Source organism: Xyrauchen texanus, chromosome 8 (assembly GCF_025860055.1).
Source record: "Xyrauchen texanus isolate HMW12.3.18 chromosome 8, RBS_HiC_50CHRs, whole genome shotgun sequence".
NCBI classification, from domain to species: domain Eukaryota; kingdom Metazoa; phylum Chordata; class Actinopteri; order Cypriniformes; family Catostomidae; genus Xyrauchen; species Xyrauchen texanus.
This window is the reverse complement of record NC_068283.1, coordinates 41,271,224-41,289,608: the sequence shown is the minus strand read 5'-3', so window position 1 is coordinate 41,289,608 and position 18,385 is coordinate 41,271,224. Positions and strand designations below refer to the sequence as shown.

The 18,385-nt window shown below is 38.7% G+C and overlaps 1 protein-coding gene across 1 annotated transcript; it reads right to left on the bottom strand.

The window, feature by feature from the left end:
* Positions 1–947: 947 nt before the first annotated feature.
* On the bottom strand, positions 948–12,058 carry LOC127648180 (tetraspanin-10-like). The gene is given in 3 exon segments (XM_052132762.1): positions 948–1,266; positions 1,918–2,275; positions 11,977–12,058. Coding segments are annotated over 3 exon segments (759 nt in total).
* Between the last annotated feature and the right edge of the window lie 6,327 nt (positions 12,059–18,385).

Sequence of the window (18,385 nt, the reverse complement as noted above, 5' to 3'; positions counted from 1 at the left end):
GATTTCTCTTTCAATTCAACTTCTGTCATGACAGAGTAACAGCCAAAGAGATTATTGCTGAGAAAGTAAGTTAAAGTCAGTATTTTTATGGCAAATTACCTGAATAATGACACATCCAGTTTAATGACACAGACGTTTGAAGGTAACTCTATCGCCCCCTTGATGCACATTGCAGCATATTCAACTGGATTATGCAATATAATGCTATTGCCAAGCACTTAAATGTGCGTATGATTGCTTGAATAGTGTATGTTTCTGGCCAGATATTAATCTATAAAGATTTGTGGTTTACACAAATGATTTGGAGTACACCAATTACTGTCCCAAAATATTTTTGGACACCATAGGCAAACAAACGATATTAGATCTATTCTCAGAACTTCACTATTCAGAGTCACTTTTGCAATTACTCATTTTTGTGGATGTATGAAGTCTTTTCATCTCAAGTTCACACAGGTGTTCTAGTAGAGTTACCACAGGTGTATATCGTCACATTAACTATGGTCAACTACACTGATCTATTGTTATAAACCTAACAAACCTTTTATTATGAATTTCTTGCTTGAAAAGTGTACTTGTTCGATCTTTATAATAAATGCCACTTGGTTTAACATTTTGTTATTAAATGCAATGACAGTCATACTTTTTGGCGTACTTGTTCAAATACTGATTGGAGCTTATTGCATGTCATACAGGACCATTCATTTGTAAAGAATATGATCTTGAACCAACTTTTCCCTGACTTGTTTCATTGGTAATATTTACCAACAATAACAACAGGCAGAAAACTTGTACTGCTATCAAGATTTGTACATGCCATTATAAAACTAAACTTCTTTTTAAGATCTCAAGATGCCCAATGCAAATGAAAACCAAGATGTCTGAGAATCATTATGGCACAGTGTTGTGTTGTTGAAAACATTTACTGATCCTTTTACTGCAGTCCATTATGAGTATACACCATTTTGCTCTCCGTTCCACTGTATCTTCTGCAGCAGACGTGCGGTTATGACCAGAGTAAGGATCTGGACTCCCAGCAGAACTATAGCCGCCATGCTAATGACTCCACCGTGGTGCTCTATCCAGTGCGAGATGCTTCCCAAACAGCCACCAAGGAAGGTGATGCTCTGGGCAGAGAACTCATCCAGCTTTAGGGCACCTTCTCCACACTGGGATTTCCACATGCTCCCATTCTCCAGGTGATCTACACAACAGGATGAGGGCACACCACAGGCCTGGACCCCTGGAGCCAAACAATTGAAATATCTGTTGACAGAAAAAGGGATATTGGAAAGGCTCAGCAATGGATTTTCCCCATGTCATCATGCTTTTGCACGCAGTTTGGATTTAAAGGAATAGTGCTCCCAAAAATAAGAAATTCAGTCATCATTTACTCAACTTCATGTCATTCAGAACCCATATTACTTTCTTTTTTCTGCTGATCACAAAAGGAAATGCTAAGCTGAATGACAGCCTCAGTCACCATTCACATTCATTGTATTGGGGGAAAAAAATATTAAAAAAGTTAAATAAGAACATGCCAGGTTGTTGTGCATGGTTGCCAGATAGATTACTCAGTTCACCATTAAATTCTATTGAATAACATATTTTTGGTCCATATTGGCTAAACGTAATTGGAAAATGAAATAAAATATATACAATTATATTCTGAAACTCATTATAAAAACACAGAAGATCAAGAAAAACAAGTAAGAGAAAAACAACACCACCATTTATGAGCTCAGAAGTTTTAGTTGGAAAGCAACGAATGCTCGAGGGGTTCTCATTTTCAAATTAGGTTATGTAATCTGCATACTTAACAGGAATTTTGGACTACTGCAGCTTTGGAACCTAAATTAAATGACTAATGATGTCAGCCCCTTTCTCTATTTCCACTTATTTTGCTTGTGCACTCACACATTGATTTCCCAATCTCTGTAGGTATCTGCCCCACAGCACTGCAGGCCCGTCTGGATCGCATCAGTGATGAACCTCAGGTCCAGATCGTCTTGGTACCGTACCATAGAGGCCAGCATTCCTGACCGTAATTACTCCACAATCTGGCCTTGAAGGCTGTACACCATGATTCCCGTCAATACCTGAACCACCACTAGCAGCAACACAGCTGTTGAGAAGGTCTGGAGAAGACACGGATTGTCCCGCAATGCCCCTACGCATCCCATCAGACCCAGTAGAGTGAGTTTAAAACCAAGGAACATGAAGAGCAGTATGGGATCTGTCCCAATACCGCTGATTGCTGGATGGCAGAGGCAGGCTAAATACATACAAATTGTGCCATTGTGATTCAATGTGCTGAGTAACATCATTTTGCCCACATTGTCCGATATTAAAATCAGTGCGAGTATTGTCGATATGGCTTCGAGATATGAAAATAAATACTTCCGTCCAGCTGTTGTTAAATTTAAATGTATATTTAGTTTCTTTTTGCCGGAGCACCACATGAGTCTTCTCCTCCCATCTACCAGTGATGCTTGATTCAACTTCTCACGTCTTCTACCTGCACAGATATCAACAGCACAACTGGGTTGTAGGTTGCCAGGTTGAGGTCACAAATATGTTGAAATTTGTATGATGGGTTGATTGTGTGAGTAGGATGTGGTTAATGGACAAAAATCTTTGTGTGCGGATCGGTGAATTAAACCGTTTTTGACCTCAACCCAATATAAGAAACACATTTGCATGACCTTACATTATGTCTGCTTTATAAGCATAAACGATGTAAGATCGTGCATGTTAACTTGCTCTTTGTGAATTCACTAAACAGTTGTGGCACTTTGTATGTGGTATTTCAGTGCCTAAACCTTTCTTATTTACTAAGAACATGCAATCCATTTTAACCAGATGCTGTATATGCTGGTATTGCACTGCATTAAGCACAATTAAATTCAGCCCTTGTCATTATTTTCAGTGCAAATACATCTCCTTTCTATGTTAATTGAATATAATATACTTTAGATTGTGCTTTATTCACAATAGTCAGTGCAGTTTGCCTGGCGCAATAGTGATTGCGCTTTTACCACCCACAGAAACAGGCGGTAAATGCTATTTTGCTTGAAAATAGACATTTGCGCCCATTCTCTAGCAGCCAATGATGATAAAATAATAAAGAGCGTTAAAACCAGGATATATCCAAAATGTGGTGTAACTGAGTGCATTTTAAGCATTTTAAAGACATTTTAAAGTCTGCTGCACCCCTCCACAACCTAACGCACTAAATCGGCCTGCAAGATAGGGAATTGTGGCTTGCAACTTGGGTTCAGAACTCATTTGCTGGTGTGTTTGCACTGTTACTGGATTTGCATAATCCTTTGGTGAATCAGGAGCTGAAACAAAAAACACCCCCATCTCCCATTGGTTGTACTAATATTCCCACCCCAAAACTCACATCGTTGGTCAAGCCAATGGTAATTACAATCAACAGACTGAAATTTAGCCACTAGAAATTATTCATTTAAGGGAAGAAAATACTAAAGAAATAACATTACATTTGATATAAGAGGCCTTTTTTTCTCCATTGTGGAAGCTAGTCCATTGATCCCAGAAAAAGAGAAATCTTCTAAAAGATGAAAAGCCTAAAAGCCCCATGTCTCCCAAACAACGGGACTAGACTCTGTATGTCCTCTAGGCTTCCAAGGATGTTGGTCGGTTGAGAGGTCGAGAAGACAAAACGAGGGAGTCATACACAAAGAGAGTGGGCTGTGGTATGGCATACCAGCATCATGTGATAGTCACAGTTCTGAGGATTAGCGGGTCAGTGTTTGAACTCTTTCTGCTGGGTGTCTACTTGCCCCAAGGACTAAAACAGTCCTCAGACAGAAGCAATGGCAAGATACCAATAACTGCTCCACAATGGTTAACCAAACTCAATAAAGCCATCCTGCTGAGTTTACTCAAGCTGATTACAGAAAACATTATAATTGTTTCCTAACAGGTTTTGGGGAAAATCAACCAATGAATGACAACATACAGTTGTCTCTGCATTGTATAGCTGTAAAAGGTGAAAGTATTTTTACATTGAATACACTACACACCATCTGACAAAGAGCTAAATTATTTTTTTTATATATTTTACTACATAAATTGTAACATTGGGAACAAATGTCTTCCTTAAGATTAGTATTACAGTTGAATCTCAAACATAAAATGCTATCCATAAATGTTTTCATTGGCTTTTGCATAAATGGCAGTAAAATCAACTGTTCACGGAAAGGGAAAACAATTGCAGTCTACTGGAATTAAGCTGAACATAAAATGAGCATGATGTATGTGTAAAATCAACACACCATTAGTTTTCCTGTGGTTACTTGACCAGATGTGCTCACAACAAGAACTTCTCCAGGCTGACCTTGGCTTCAAGTCTCCACTGAGCTCCTTTTTGAAGGGGAGATCTCTGCACAGGAGGTATTCAAGGAATGAGATGAGCAGATTTTCCCTCTCACAGCTCCATCAACAGACAAATTACCACCTCACACAACAAAAAATATTCCAAAAATATTATTCATAGAGACCCAGCCTCACAGCTGTCTATGCAAACTCTGTATAACTGTGCAGCCTCTTCGTACTGCGTATCTAAATGAGGTTTACCAGAGATTAATAAGCAGAGACGGGCCACTGTTATTAAAGTGAATGGGAGAAATTGGAAAGCTCAACCAGGGAGCTCTGAGCACCCAACGGTCAACAGATGTAGAAAGCAAGTCCTGCCTTACAGTTAAAAGAGCCAATCAACTTTTAGATACAGACATCACCTGTCAATCAGTTCTAGAACGCGCATGCGCATTAGTGATACTAGCTGGGCAAATTGTGTGTTTTAGTGTAATATGAGGTAAAGAATCACAATTTATGATTCCAGTATTGTCAGAGTTTATGCTGATTTGAAATATGTTCTTTGATCGTAATCATGACCAACCTTTTTGTAAGATTTCGGTCTTTCTCCATTCAAGTAGATAGGAGCTGCACTGGCATGACTGGCATGACCAGAGAGCATTCAAAAATGGCCGACAGTGGACTGACTTGCTAGAAAGTCTTTGGGCTTGAATCTCTATTCACTCCAAAAAATAAATAAAAATAAAATAGCTCTTTGACTGCACTTGATTCAGTCGTGGACAGTGGATCCACATGTTTGAAATTAGTTTTCTTAACTTAAAATTATTATGTAATCTCAATACAAACACTTTGTGTTGAAATAACCTAGTTGAATTGGGTAAACCCATCAAAATTAGATGCATTAATGTAACTCAAATAAATCTATTTTATTTCTTAATGAACTAATTAATGAATGGAAATGTTAGAATGCTAAATCTAGGCTGGTTGGCAGGATTCACATAGTCCCAACTAAATGGATTAAGGAAACTTTCATTTCACAAAAGTAAATGGATAGAATGCAATGAAACCAAGCTGTGACAAAATGCTCTAGAACTGTAAATGGTCTGCCCTTATATAGCACCTTAGAGGTTACCAAAGCACTTTACACTGTGTCCCATTCACCCATTCACACACACACACACACACACCAATGACAGCAGAGCTGCCATGCAATGTGCTAGCCTGCCATTGGGAGCAACTTGGGGTTCAGTGTCTTGCCCAAGGACATTTCAGCACATGGAGTCGTGTGAGCCAGGAATCAATTCGCCAACCCTGCAATTAGTGGACAACCCGCTCTACCATCTCAGCCACAGCCGCCCCAGTTGTGTTGGTTTATGTCATTTTAATTAAATTAATTGAACAAGCAGCAAAAATCAAAATTTTGCACCACCAACCTTTTCTTTAAAAAATGTAAAAATCTAGTTCTAATTCAAATTTCTAGTGAAATATGCATCTAGTAAAAAAAAAATGTCTAGTGATAAATGTAGAAAACATTATGAGAGTGTTATAAAACAAACATTACATGTTACAGCACAACATCTACTGTAGGGAAAATGATGGGGTGGTCTGATGGATTCCATACCTCTCCTCAAAATCTTCAGACATTTTCGCCCTCTATACACCTCTCAAGGCAAATTGATCATGTCTCTGACAGAATAACTGTTAGTCTGGTATTTTTGTGGAAATCTATTTCTTTCTCAATGTTTTTATGTTGATAAATGAATTCCACCTGTGAAATATGGCAACGGGATGAAAATTGTGTGCCAATCTGAACAAGTCAACCAAGATTCTCTGATGCAGCAGTAAATTTATATCTCATAGCAAAGAAACGCATCACTTCAGTCCTACAGTTGGAAATTAAGAATGCTTGATATCTATTTAGTAATATAGTGTTCCTGGGGGATGTTATAAACCTTTAGAAACTAAATGAGACATTCTTTATGAATCCAGTCATAATAAAGATGTACATAACAAATTAAATATAGCTTTGTTGACATACACTAAAGGTAATTATTTTTCCAAGCCTTCTTCTCATGAAGATTCCCTAAGAATTCAAGACTATGGAAAATCTTTCCTCTCGTCATGTCACTTTCTGGCACAAAATTATATTGTTTGCTTCTCTGCTTTTTACACTGACTTAAAGCTATCTGCTGTCTTATAAAATACTCTCTAATTGATGCAAAAATCTTTCCAAAATATTTTTGAAAAGACAATTTTTTGGATTTAAGGGTGATGTAATCGAAGATGATTACTGCAGAATCACATGCTTAAAAAACAGAAAGTTACGAAACCACCTGCCACATCCACTTACATTCATCTAGAATGAAAAACACATAATCTTTAGCTACTTGAACTGGTTATCGTCACCACTAATAGGAATGGATGACTCATGATGGGACGTTCCACGCTGTTACATTGAAAGTAGCATGTCAAAAGGTCAATGGATGAAATGCCCAATAATGGCTTCATGCCATATTATTTACAGTCAATATTCTTGTGATTTGTGCCAAAACACAATTTTCTGTAAAAAAATAAAAAATAAATCACTGATCAGTTGATCTATTGATGTTGATGAGGCCAACTATACCGGATCTTACATAGTTGGCTAAGAGAAACTTAACTTTGTTTGAACCATGTGGTCAAAGAAATGTCACGATGTCACTCCATTAAATAGGCTGTTAGAAAGATCAAACAGAAGAAATAACAGAAAAGAAAGTGTGACAAAAAGACATAAAATGTAAAAAAGTATTTTAGAGAAAAATCTTCATAGACAGTGAAAGCCTGATATTTAAATTTCATTCAAAGCAAAATTTAGATTTAACTGCAAATTAATTTCAACTCTATATAACCTATGAAAATGTACAATGTAGCGGTGATGAATAATAACAAGCAAAAAACAAACATTCTAAACATTTCTATATAATTATACAATTTAGGGATGCACTAATGCAAAAGTTGTGCGCCGATACTGAAATCGGATTATTTAGAACAATACCTGATGATACCGATACCAATAGTTTGTGGTTCTGTCAGACCTGTTTTTCCTCCCCCTTTTGACAGGAATTTGTCGACCCTGATAAACAGCTGTTTTTTAACCAATCGGCCGATGTCAGGGGCATGGGTTGCTCAGCGAGTAAAGACGCTGACTACCACCCCTGGAGTTCACGAGTTTGAATCCCAAGGCATGCTGAGTGACTCCAGCCAGATCTCCTAAGCAACCAAAATGGCCCAGTTGCTAGTGAGGGTAGAGTCAAATGGGGTAACCTCCTCTTGGTCACTATAATGTGGTTTGCTCTCAGTGGGGTGCGTGGTGAGTTGTGCGTGGATGCCGCTATGGGTGGCGTGAAGCCTCCACACGCACTAAGTCTCCACTGTAACACGCTCAACAAGCCATGTGATAAGATGCGCGGGTTGATGGTTTTAGATGCGGAGGCAACTGAGATTTGTCCTCCGCCACCAGAATTGAGTTACTATGCCACCATGAGGACTTAGAGTTCATTGGGAATTGGGCATTCCATCAAGGGGTTAAAAAACAACAACAATCGTTCTGATATCCGATAATGCAGATAATTGCAGTTATCGGCTGATGGTGACGTTCGGACGATAAATAGTTGCATATCTATACAATTAATATGAAATCTATTATTTTATATATATGTATCCAGAATGATGCCTTCACACCTCTATGCTACATTCATGGTCCCTGAATGTCCCCGTTTTGAGAGAATCTTGTAGAACTGACATAATTCAATGTCACATTGCAGAAAAATATAACAGTAGACTGGCACAAGAGTTGGAAAAACAAAGCGAGTGGGCCAGATATTTCTTTCTGGCATCCAAGACTCGGTGGCGTCATTCTTTCCACAGGCCCACGCTGGCCTGCTCTGCAGATTGCTGTGCACTGGATCAAAGCATATGGCTGAAGCCAGTTGAGGAGGATGGGACCCAAGCCCAGATTTAGGATCCAGAGTTTCGATTGAGTCAGAGGTGGAATATCAGCCAGACTCCTGATTTGCTACCAAGGCCTTAGCTCAGCTTGGCATTCTCTGTTTTCACCCCAATTGTTCTTTATATTTGTGCAGCATTCAACGCTTGCCGGACAACAGATTTGACTTAAACCGCAGGTTCTCTGTTCTCTAGTGTTTATGGATATCAGTGTTTGAAGACATAGCTTGAAAGATGTTCCGGCACTGCTCAAAAAACAGAGATCTCCCTTAAAATAGAATAAACATGAATCTTTTGCTTTCTTTCCTATTCCCATCTGTGTTTCCTCTGTGGCTTTACTGTCAGACATCATCTTCACTACATGTGTGGATGTTGCATCCCAGAGATATGCTGATTCTTTTTGCCCAGACAGATTGAGACCTCTGGGAGGGATTTAGAACCGAAATGCGCACCATGTTGCATAAGTGCTTAACATTTATGGGGGAATCTCAAGAAAAACATCATCACATTCACCCCAAATAAAAAAAAAGAAAAAGGTAGTTTTTGCTAAAGAGAGTATCTTTGCATTTTTACATTATTTTCATAACAGTTAATCAGTTTCTTTTTAAAATCATAACAATAATATCAATAAGGGTATAGTTTTAAAAAGGGCAAGGGTAAAAGGGTACCCTTATTAAAGGGTATAAAAAAGGGTATACAAAAATGTATCTCTTCAAAAGACACTAATCTCTCCTGCATCCTCACTTCTTCTAATTGGATTATCCGTTTCTGTTTGATTACAGAAGATCTCTTTTCAACAGCAGTGGAAATGAAACTCTACCTCTCACATTACGGTTTATAAATATTTCAGTTATGACCTTGGACAAACCCAGCAGTTTGTGCAAGCCTGTATGCTCAATTTCAGCATAAATCATTGTGTTTTTAGATATCTCTTGATTCAATTGAGTAATGCCCTTGCTGACAAAACCAGCAGAAACTAACAGCTAAAACCAGACTTAAATTGTTAACTGGTCTTAGCTGCTCTCCCAGTCTGGTAAGGCTAGTCTGTTGTCTGGTTTAGAGGGTACCAGGTGGGCACCAGCTTGGCTAGGCTGGTTTAAGATTGTTTTTCAGCAGGGGTATGCACAGCAGCAAGGCTCACTACATGCACAAGACTAGTAGTCTCCTGTCCATCCTTTGGCCAAATGATTTTATTTTATTGTTTGGCAGGAAAACCTGACAGCACCATTTAACTTTAGTTCAGTCTCTTTCTTATTAGTTATTGTAGTGGGACTTGTGGTTTCGGTTATGACAGCAGAATCTGTTCTGCATCATAAATCCTTTGCTTTTTTTCTGGTCCATGTGTAGCAAAGTACATTTGTCCATAATACGTCATCTCTGCCAGCCAGAATGACATAATCTGCTGTTCTGTGCATATTTCTCCATAGTGATGCATACCAATAAAAAGGAGATAGTATTAATGTATTTAAATATTGTTAGTAGTGCTTGTCAAGGCAAGCGTTGCTGTTATTATTGCTCATACTTCTTGTTTTTCCAGCCAAAACCTGAATGACAAAAAACAAAATCACCAGAATATCACCATAATGTAAACAATTAACAAAACCCTACCAACCACACAGCACACCCTAGCAACTGCATAACAACACGCTAAAAACAACCAAAGTCCTTTTCAAGGCAAGTCGGTCTACTTGGCGGCCATCTTTACCAACGCAGCTATTTTCTATGGATACAAACCAAATAAAAGTACAGCTTCTATCTACTTGAATGGGGAAAAAACTCAATCTCCAAAATGGTTAGTCAAGATTACAATCAAAGAACATATTTTAAAACAGCAGTTAAGTTTGACAGCAATGGTATCACTTATTGAGCTTTTTTAGCTCAGATAAAAAATAAACTATTATTAGGCCGGTCCATTTAAAGCGCATGTGCGTTTCCAAGTTGACAGACAGGTGATGCCTATATCTGAAAAGTGTTTTGCTTTTTTACCTGTAATGTGGGACTTCTTTTACTACATCTTCTATATTGGATGTTCCAAAAACCACTAAAAGCACTTAGTACACCCTGACAACCGCATTGCAATGCCCTGGCAACCTCCCATAACACACAAGCATCATAGAGGGGAGTTTTGCAAAAATAAAAAAATGCATGCTTTCAGTTGTTTTTAGGTAAATCCTGGTAGTTAATAAAATGGGTTTGAGTCTGGTTTGGATCTTTGACAATTTGTCAGGCCTTAAAGTTCTCACAAATACTAAATATGCACAATATTTCATCAATGTTGGAACATACAGCAATTTTGTTTTTTGGATTGTAGCCCATGGTCTGTTACGTTAAAACAAAACACATTTGGTCACACTGATGTATGCATATTTTTAACTAAAATGGAAAGACGCAAAGCCTGGCTGTGATTTGTTTCAAATGCTGAATTACATAATGTCTTCATGACTCTGGGGAATTGCCTTGGCCAGAAAAGTTTCTATGCCCTCAGAACATGGAGTTTATGTAATAAAAGCTCAAAAGTTCAATTAGAAACATTCACATTTTCACAAGAGTCCACAAAATATGATCTAAAGCTTCATAATCTTTTTTAGCTTCTCCTTTGAAAACAGTTAAGTAATATCACATGCATTCACTACTCTATGATGTCAAGCTATCTTAGTTTAGGGAAAACAGTGCACTCATATTAAGTAATAACCACATTGGGCAAAAACATAACTAGTTCTGTAAATCGATATGGATGAAAAGGTGATTGCTTTACTATCTAGAGGTCTTTATTTAATTATAAACAGACAGTGCTTGTCCATGCACATGTCGCTGCTACAATGGAACTTTGTTGTAGGTGGTTGCCATGGCATTGCTATTCATGTGCTAATCGGAATTGCTGTATAAGGGGTTTTTAGAATTTTGCTTTGCTGTTGCATGGATGTTCTGGGTTATTGCTAGGACATTGCTACATGGTTGGAGTAGTGGTGGCATAGTGGGCTAAAGCACTGAACTGGTAAGCAGAAGGTTGTTGGTTTGATCCCCACAGTCACCACCATTGTGTCCTTGAGCAAGGCACTTAACTCCAGGTTGCTCTGGGGGGATTGTCCCTGTAATAAGGGCTCTGTAAGTTGCTTTGGATAAAAGCTTCTGCCAAATGCATGAATGTAAATGTACCTACTAGTCAGTGTAAAAGGAGTACACCAAGAGTACACCAACACATGCCATTGCAAGTACCAATAACAAGGCTGTTGTGTTGGATTTGACTGATTATTCATAAGTAAAACTATGCAAAAAATGTTTATTGTATGATTAAGTGGACAAACCCTCAATAAGGATAACCAAAAATCATAGACAAAATATTCACCATAATCCTTACAATGTATTCATCTGCTACCTTGAAGCACGTTGTCCTCCCATGCATAATTCTTCTCTGGGATTGATTATACTGCAATATTTCATGCTTCCATTTTACAGCCTGCAAAGGTGTAATAATTTACAGAATATGGGAGAATGCAGATTCAGATAGTCTGTTGCTGCATACTCCATCTCTGACTGTTAAATCCAGATGTTGAGCAGATGGTTACATGGTGGGGTTAGAATGCTGTGACATCAAACTATTCTTCACTGGAAAATGATGCAACTGGAATAATAGTGATAACTGCTCACCCCTCTTCGACTGGAGTTGAGGGAAGTCGTTGGTGGTTTGCTTTGCCAGTGTCTGGCCAGAGCAGAGGGCTTTGAAAAACATATCGCAAGATCCCTGCATTCAGTTGTGCTCTGTCCAACTGTCTTTGAGCTTATATGGAAGGTGGCTGTGAATTTAATTGTCTGGACTAAGGTTAGGATTTACATTTATGTAAATGCAATGTGGCAGATGCTTTTATCCAAAGCGATTTTCAGTGCACTTATTACAGGGACAATTCCCCTGGAACAACCTGGAGTTAAGTGCCTTGGGGATCAAACCAGCAACCTTCTGATTACCAGTTATGTGCTTTAGCCCACTACGCTACTACCACTCCAGGGTTAGAGTTAGCTTTAGGGGAAGGGTTCAGGTTTGGGGTAGGGAAAGTGTACGGTTTATTTGGGACTCCAAACGCCCTGCAATTAAAACTGGCATCCATGGAAGAAGAAAATATGGACCTTAAAGCCAATGTGGAAGACTTGGTATCCCGCTCAAAACGTCAGAACCTTCGATTGGTAGGATTGCCTGAGGGCAATGCTAGGGAGTTCATGCATAACTCCATAAATGAATCGATGACTCCCTCTCTGAATGACCCAAGTTGGATCATGCACATCTCAGCCTGAACCCCAAACCCTCGCCTGAGGATAATCAGTGACCACTTACCGTCAGATTTCATTGATAGATTGTGAAGTAGATGGTTTTGAAACAGGCTAAAACGCACAAGGATATTTCCAACAATGGTCATTAAATCAAGTTGTACGAGGACTACAGCACAGCATTAGCAACAAGTGAGGTGTGTGTTTTGGCATGCTATACCCTGCTCAACTTTGAGTCAGCTACTGTCAGAACTTTCCTAAGGAAACAGATTGACGTTGCTAACTTAATTATTGGGATGGCTGTTGCTCAGGTTGTAGAGTGGGTTGTCCACTAATCACAGGGTTGGTGGTTCGATTCCTGGCCCACAAGACTCAACAGGCCAAAGTGTCCTTGGGCAAGAGGTTGCACTATCTTTGTGGTGTAATTCTCTGAATATCAATTGGCGCATTATAGAAGCAAACTCTTGTACATTGTCCTCTCAACCTGCATTCGTTTTTGCTTCCTGTTCAACATGTCCATCCAAGTACACTAATAACCCTATTGTGCTTTCCTCATTATAGATCTGTAAAAAGTTTTTGCAGCATTTTGAATTAAATTCATTGTTGGCCCATAAACCTATCTGTGGTAACCACTTATATTTATCACCCACTATGGATTCAACTTTTATACAGTGGGGGGAGCAGGGCTTGGTGTCCTTCCATTATTTGTTTTCTAACAACACAGAACATTTAATGACTTGGTAACCAAGTTCAATGTGTCTAAATCTCGCTTATTCAGATATTTTCTACTACGTAACTTCACGAGAACTCACATCACCTCTTTTCCTCATCAGCCAAAGAAAACATTGATAGAGGACGTAATGTCAATTCCAAGATCTCTTTGTTGTATCTCTTCAATATATATGCTTTTACATTCCGCACAACTACCCTCTCTTTCCCCGCTTAAGGAAGCCTGGGAAAAGGAGTTAGGAGCTTACATTAAGGAGGAATTGTGGGAGAATAACCTAGCTAAGTCCAATTTAAAGTGGCTCATAGGATTCATTATACCAAGGTCAAATTGAGGAAACTGTCACTAGTACTGTAGATGATGACATTTTTACCAGATGCTCACAATACCCAGTGGATCACACACATATGTTCTATACATGTTCTAAATTGCATCCATTTTGGCCATCCTTCTTCAGCATGCTCTCAAAGGCTCTCAAAATCTCTCTGAGCCCTTCTCCATTGGTCGCAATTTTTGAAGCATCTCCTGTGGAAAGATTCTGCACCAGGAGCCAGTCCGAAATTATTGCTTTTGCTTCCCTTATAGCCAGAAGGTGCATATTGCTGCATTGGAAATCTGCAACCCCCCCTGACATTACTACCTTATGGTTGAAGGACTTAATGTTTTTTCTTCACTTGGATAAAATTAAGTATACCATAAGAGATTATGTCAACTCTTTTTTTATAAAACCTGGAATCCTTTCCTTGCCTATGTCGATACACTGACATCATTAATTCTCTTTAAATGCAAATGTACCTGCAGATCTTTTGTTGGGGTGGGAGGGGGGCACAGGGTTGTTCTGTTTGTATAGTTCAAGTCAAGTCAAGTCAATTGGTTTTTATTGTTGTTTCAACCATATACAGTTAGTACAGTACACAGTGAAATGAGACAACGTTCCTCCAGGACCATGGTGCTACATAAAACAACATAGTGCAAACACAGGACCAACCTATATAAAGTGCACGTGCAAACGTGTGCAAAAAGTACGGGACAGTACAATAAATTACTAACAGTGAACAGGACAATAGACACAGTAAAAGACAGAGCAGCGCCGACCAATACACAGTAGTGCAAAAGATGACAAAAGAAAACATAACATACTATGGGATAGTGTTTTATGCACATAGCAGTTATTGAGGTAGCAGACAGTTATAACATGACAGTAATTAAAGTGCAACTCAGGACATGTGTGTGTGTGTGTCAGTCCAGTCTCTGAGTATTGAGGAGTCTGATGGTTTGGGGGAAGAAGCTGTTACACAGTCTGTTTGTGAGGGCACGAATGCTTCAGTACCTCTTGCCAGACAGCAGGAGGGTGAAGAGTGTGTGGGGTCGTCCACAATGCTGGTTGCTGTAGCAGTGTTTTTTGTAAATGTCTTTGATGGAGGGAATAGAGACCCCGATGATTTCCTCACTATCCTCTGCAGGGCTTTGCGGTCCGAAACTGTGCAAGTCCCAAACCAAATAGTGATGCAGCTGCTCAGGATAGTAGTCCAAGAGTCCCTCTATTGAATGAAGTGAGGATGGGGGGGGGGGGGAGATGTGCTTTCCTCAGCCTTCGAAGAAAGTAGAGACACTGCTGGGCTTTCTTTGTAATAGAGCTGGTGTTGAGGGACCAGGTGAGGTTCTCCGCCAGGTGAACACCAAGGAATTTGGTGCTCTTGACGATCTCCACAGAGGAGCCATCGATGTTCAGCGGAGAGCGGTCACTCTGGGCTCTCCTAAAGTCAAGAACCATCTCTTTTGTTTTGTCCACATTCAGAGACAGATTGTTGGCTCTACACCAGTCCGTTAGCCCCTGCACCTCCTCTCTGTATGCTGACTCGTCGTTCTTGCTAATGAGACCACGGTCGTGTCATCGGCGAACTTGATGATGTGGTTTGAGCTGTGCATTGCTGCACAGTCATGTGTAGCACAGTTGTAAATTTGTTAACACATATATGTAAAACTAGAAAATTGGCAGATTGTTATGTCAGAAATGTGCTATGTATCATATCATTTTGAAATCTGCTTAATAAAAACTATTCTAAAAACTAAGGGGGAAAAAAGTATTTCGTCATACTGATAGTTACCTTCTAGACACGACCGTAGAAGGCTGTGCTACCTGCTCTAGTTGGTTTGGAGAGGCGCGTTGCCTGTACAGCTGGAGTTGTACTAACTGCCCCCCACTGCCACATATTCACAAAAACATCAGTGTGTTGCATCAAGCATGAATTGCTCCAATGTTAGGAACATTCCTTTTCACAGGATTTACATTCAGGTATGGGTCGGAGGCATGATTAATTGTGGCTTTTTTTCATATACTGTAATTGACACGTTAAATCATCAGCCCTAATTGTATTAGTACACCTCAATCAAATCTGTAGCACAAACAGTAACTGGATAAGTACTGTACTTAGGGTTAAGGCTATAAAACAAACCCCAAACCCTAAATTTGAGCAATTTGTGTTCGTTGTTCATCTCTGGTGAGGGGGAGGGAACAGGTTGAGGGAAGGCTTGAGGGAAGGCTTTAGTATCATGGTATATTGATAAAAGACAGCAACCGCAGTTGTTCCCTCAGTTTAGCCGCAAAGAGGGATTATTTCATGCAGGGAAACCACTAACCACAGGAACAAACACTCACCGCAGGTATTTACTTTGGCCTAAAACACATATATTCTCCACTATGGATCAACACATGATGTGACCTTTTACAGTTCTAGTCAGGTCTTGTTTGGAGCTTTTGTGGACACTGTGCATGCATTTTTTGCAAAAGTTTACTATTTACCCTGCGCTCTGTAAATGTGCAGGCAACTATTCTGTATTAAATAACTCTCAAAGGAGCACACAATCTGTTAACCAGAGGCAATGAAGCCCAACATCAGATTTTCTTTAACTGATTTCAGCTTTGAAGGGTTTAAATCATGTGTGACGCATACGACAGGACTCGTGAACTTATATAAAGCCAGAAATAACTGTTAAAGTGAGTCTCGTCTGTACAACTCTGACTGGACGCTGTAGCTCTACAACCAATTTGAATGACATCATTGTTGTTCTCCTGTGAAAGATGAAGATGAGGAGCGCTCTGAACCTGCTGTCTCTGGTGTGTCTGTGCTGCTGCTCAGCAGAAATGGAAACAGGACACGTCTGAATGGGACCACAGAGGTAAAAACACTTCCACTTTAGTGTTTTTCACCAGTGACTAATGCAGGAGAGTAAAAGAGGACAGAATTTGTATTTTTAAGTGAAATATCCCTTAAGTTATCACTCAGTAGGGGCTGGCTAATTTGTTTGTTTGTACATATTGATAAACTTATATTTCCTATACATTAATGGTGATTCTTTTTTAATTTTTCTTTATTTTTTGTCATGTTGGATCATTATATTTACAACTTTGGTAAAATTTTAGTTTAACAGTACTTTTATAGAATTTGTGCCTATATTACTTACTCTTTTTTAACTCATTTAATGCGATTCCATTCTTGTATAAGTGCCTATTGCTATTTTACAAAATATGCAGATTACAATGGGACACTCTAGAAAGTAAGAGAAAGTAAAAAACTCTTACAGTTTTTCTCCATTGGTTTGGCTCATTTCTTGAAACAGAAATTACATTCTCAAACCTCTAAGATCATTTGGCAAAACAGTCTTACAGTTCAGCACAACACTATAGCTCACTTGCAAAAGCTCATATCTCTCCCAAAACTGTTCACTCATGCTTCAAAACTAAATTTCCTTCTCATTTAAATAATCAGTGCCCCCAAAATGCTTTGTCCCTTTGGCATTGTGTAAGCACTGCAAGTCAAAAAGTTTAGATGTTTTGTCACTATGGCAGAGGACCATTGAAATATCCCTCATGTCCACCTTTCAGTCTTAGCCCAGTCCTTCATTGACAATGGTTACTGTACTTTTTTTTGTCTAGCTAACAGAACACAATTGTGTATAAAACTGAAAAAAAGAAATAGGATTTTAGGTTAAGAGTAGCCTCCAAAGTTTGACATCACACATTGCACTCATACTGCCAAGGAAATTGTAACCATTATCATTCACACACATAAAGTAACTTCCATACATCAGAGTAAAAAGAAAATGTATACAGCATAATATACTGTAATATAAACACACAAACAAAAAAACAATGAAAATTATATGCAGCCTACAGTGCTTGGTCATCTGAGATGTGAAACTCCTCCTTCGTTAGTCAAGTTCTAGTTTCACCTGTCTGTCAATTGCTATAATACATTTATCAAATGTTCCAAGGGATTCATATATGGTATTATGTTCTTGACTAATTTTGACAATTGAACAGACTATTGTGCATGTGATGACTTATACAATGAAATGACGCTGACACGTTTTGGAGCGAACAACCATTAGACTGAGACTCAACAATCAGTTTAGATCAACAAGATCTATTCACTTGGAAACTGCGCTAAATGTAGGCTACCTGTACTTAATCATTTGCAAAGATGTACTGAGACATTGAGACATGTACTTAGACGTTTGCAGTTTGATGAAATGAATGAGAAATTCAATTCTGTTGTGAACAATTGCCAAGTGGTTTGGAGGTTTGTCCATGTTGTTTTGAGAATGTAATTTATGTTTCAAGAAATGAGACAAACCAATGGAGAAAAACTGTAAGCGAGAAATCCCACGTTTTATAATTACTTGCCTGAAGGTGCAGTTAGTTGTTAGAATTTGAATGAGAATTAAAACAATAATTTCTAGAACGTACTGTAATTGCTGAAAGCCTACCTGTTAATGACTGAAATTATATAAAATCTAGAGCAAGAGAAAGATTTATTCAAAGAACAATGTAAACTTAAATAATAATAATAATAATAATAATAAAAAAAAACGTTTTCAAAGACATGTACTTGTCAGCTAAAGGTTGTTATCCTTCTATGAATAAAGATCTTCAGGACAAATGGTCAACATGTGGTAAAAATATAATAAAAATAACTAGATAGGTAAACTCTGATGTTGGCTTGGCAAAGCCTTGTCTGGAAGTTTAACTAGTTTTATAATTTTTTAATTTTGATGAATATACATTAC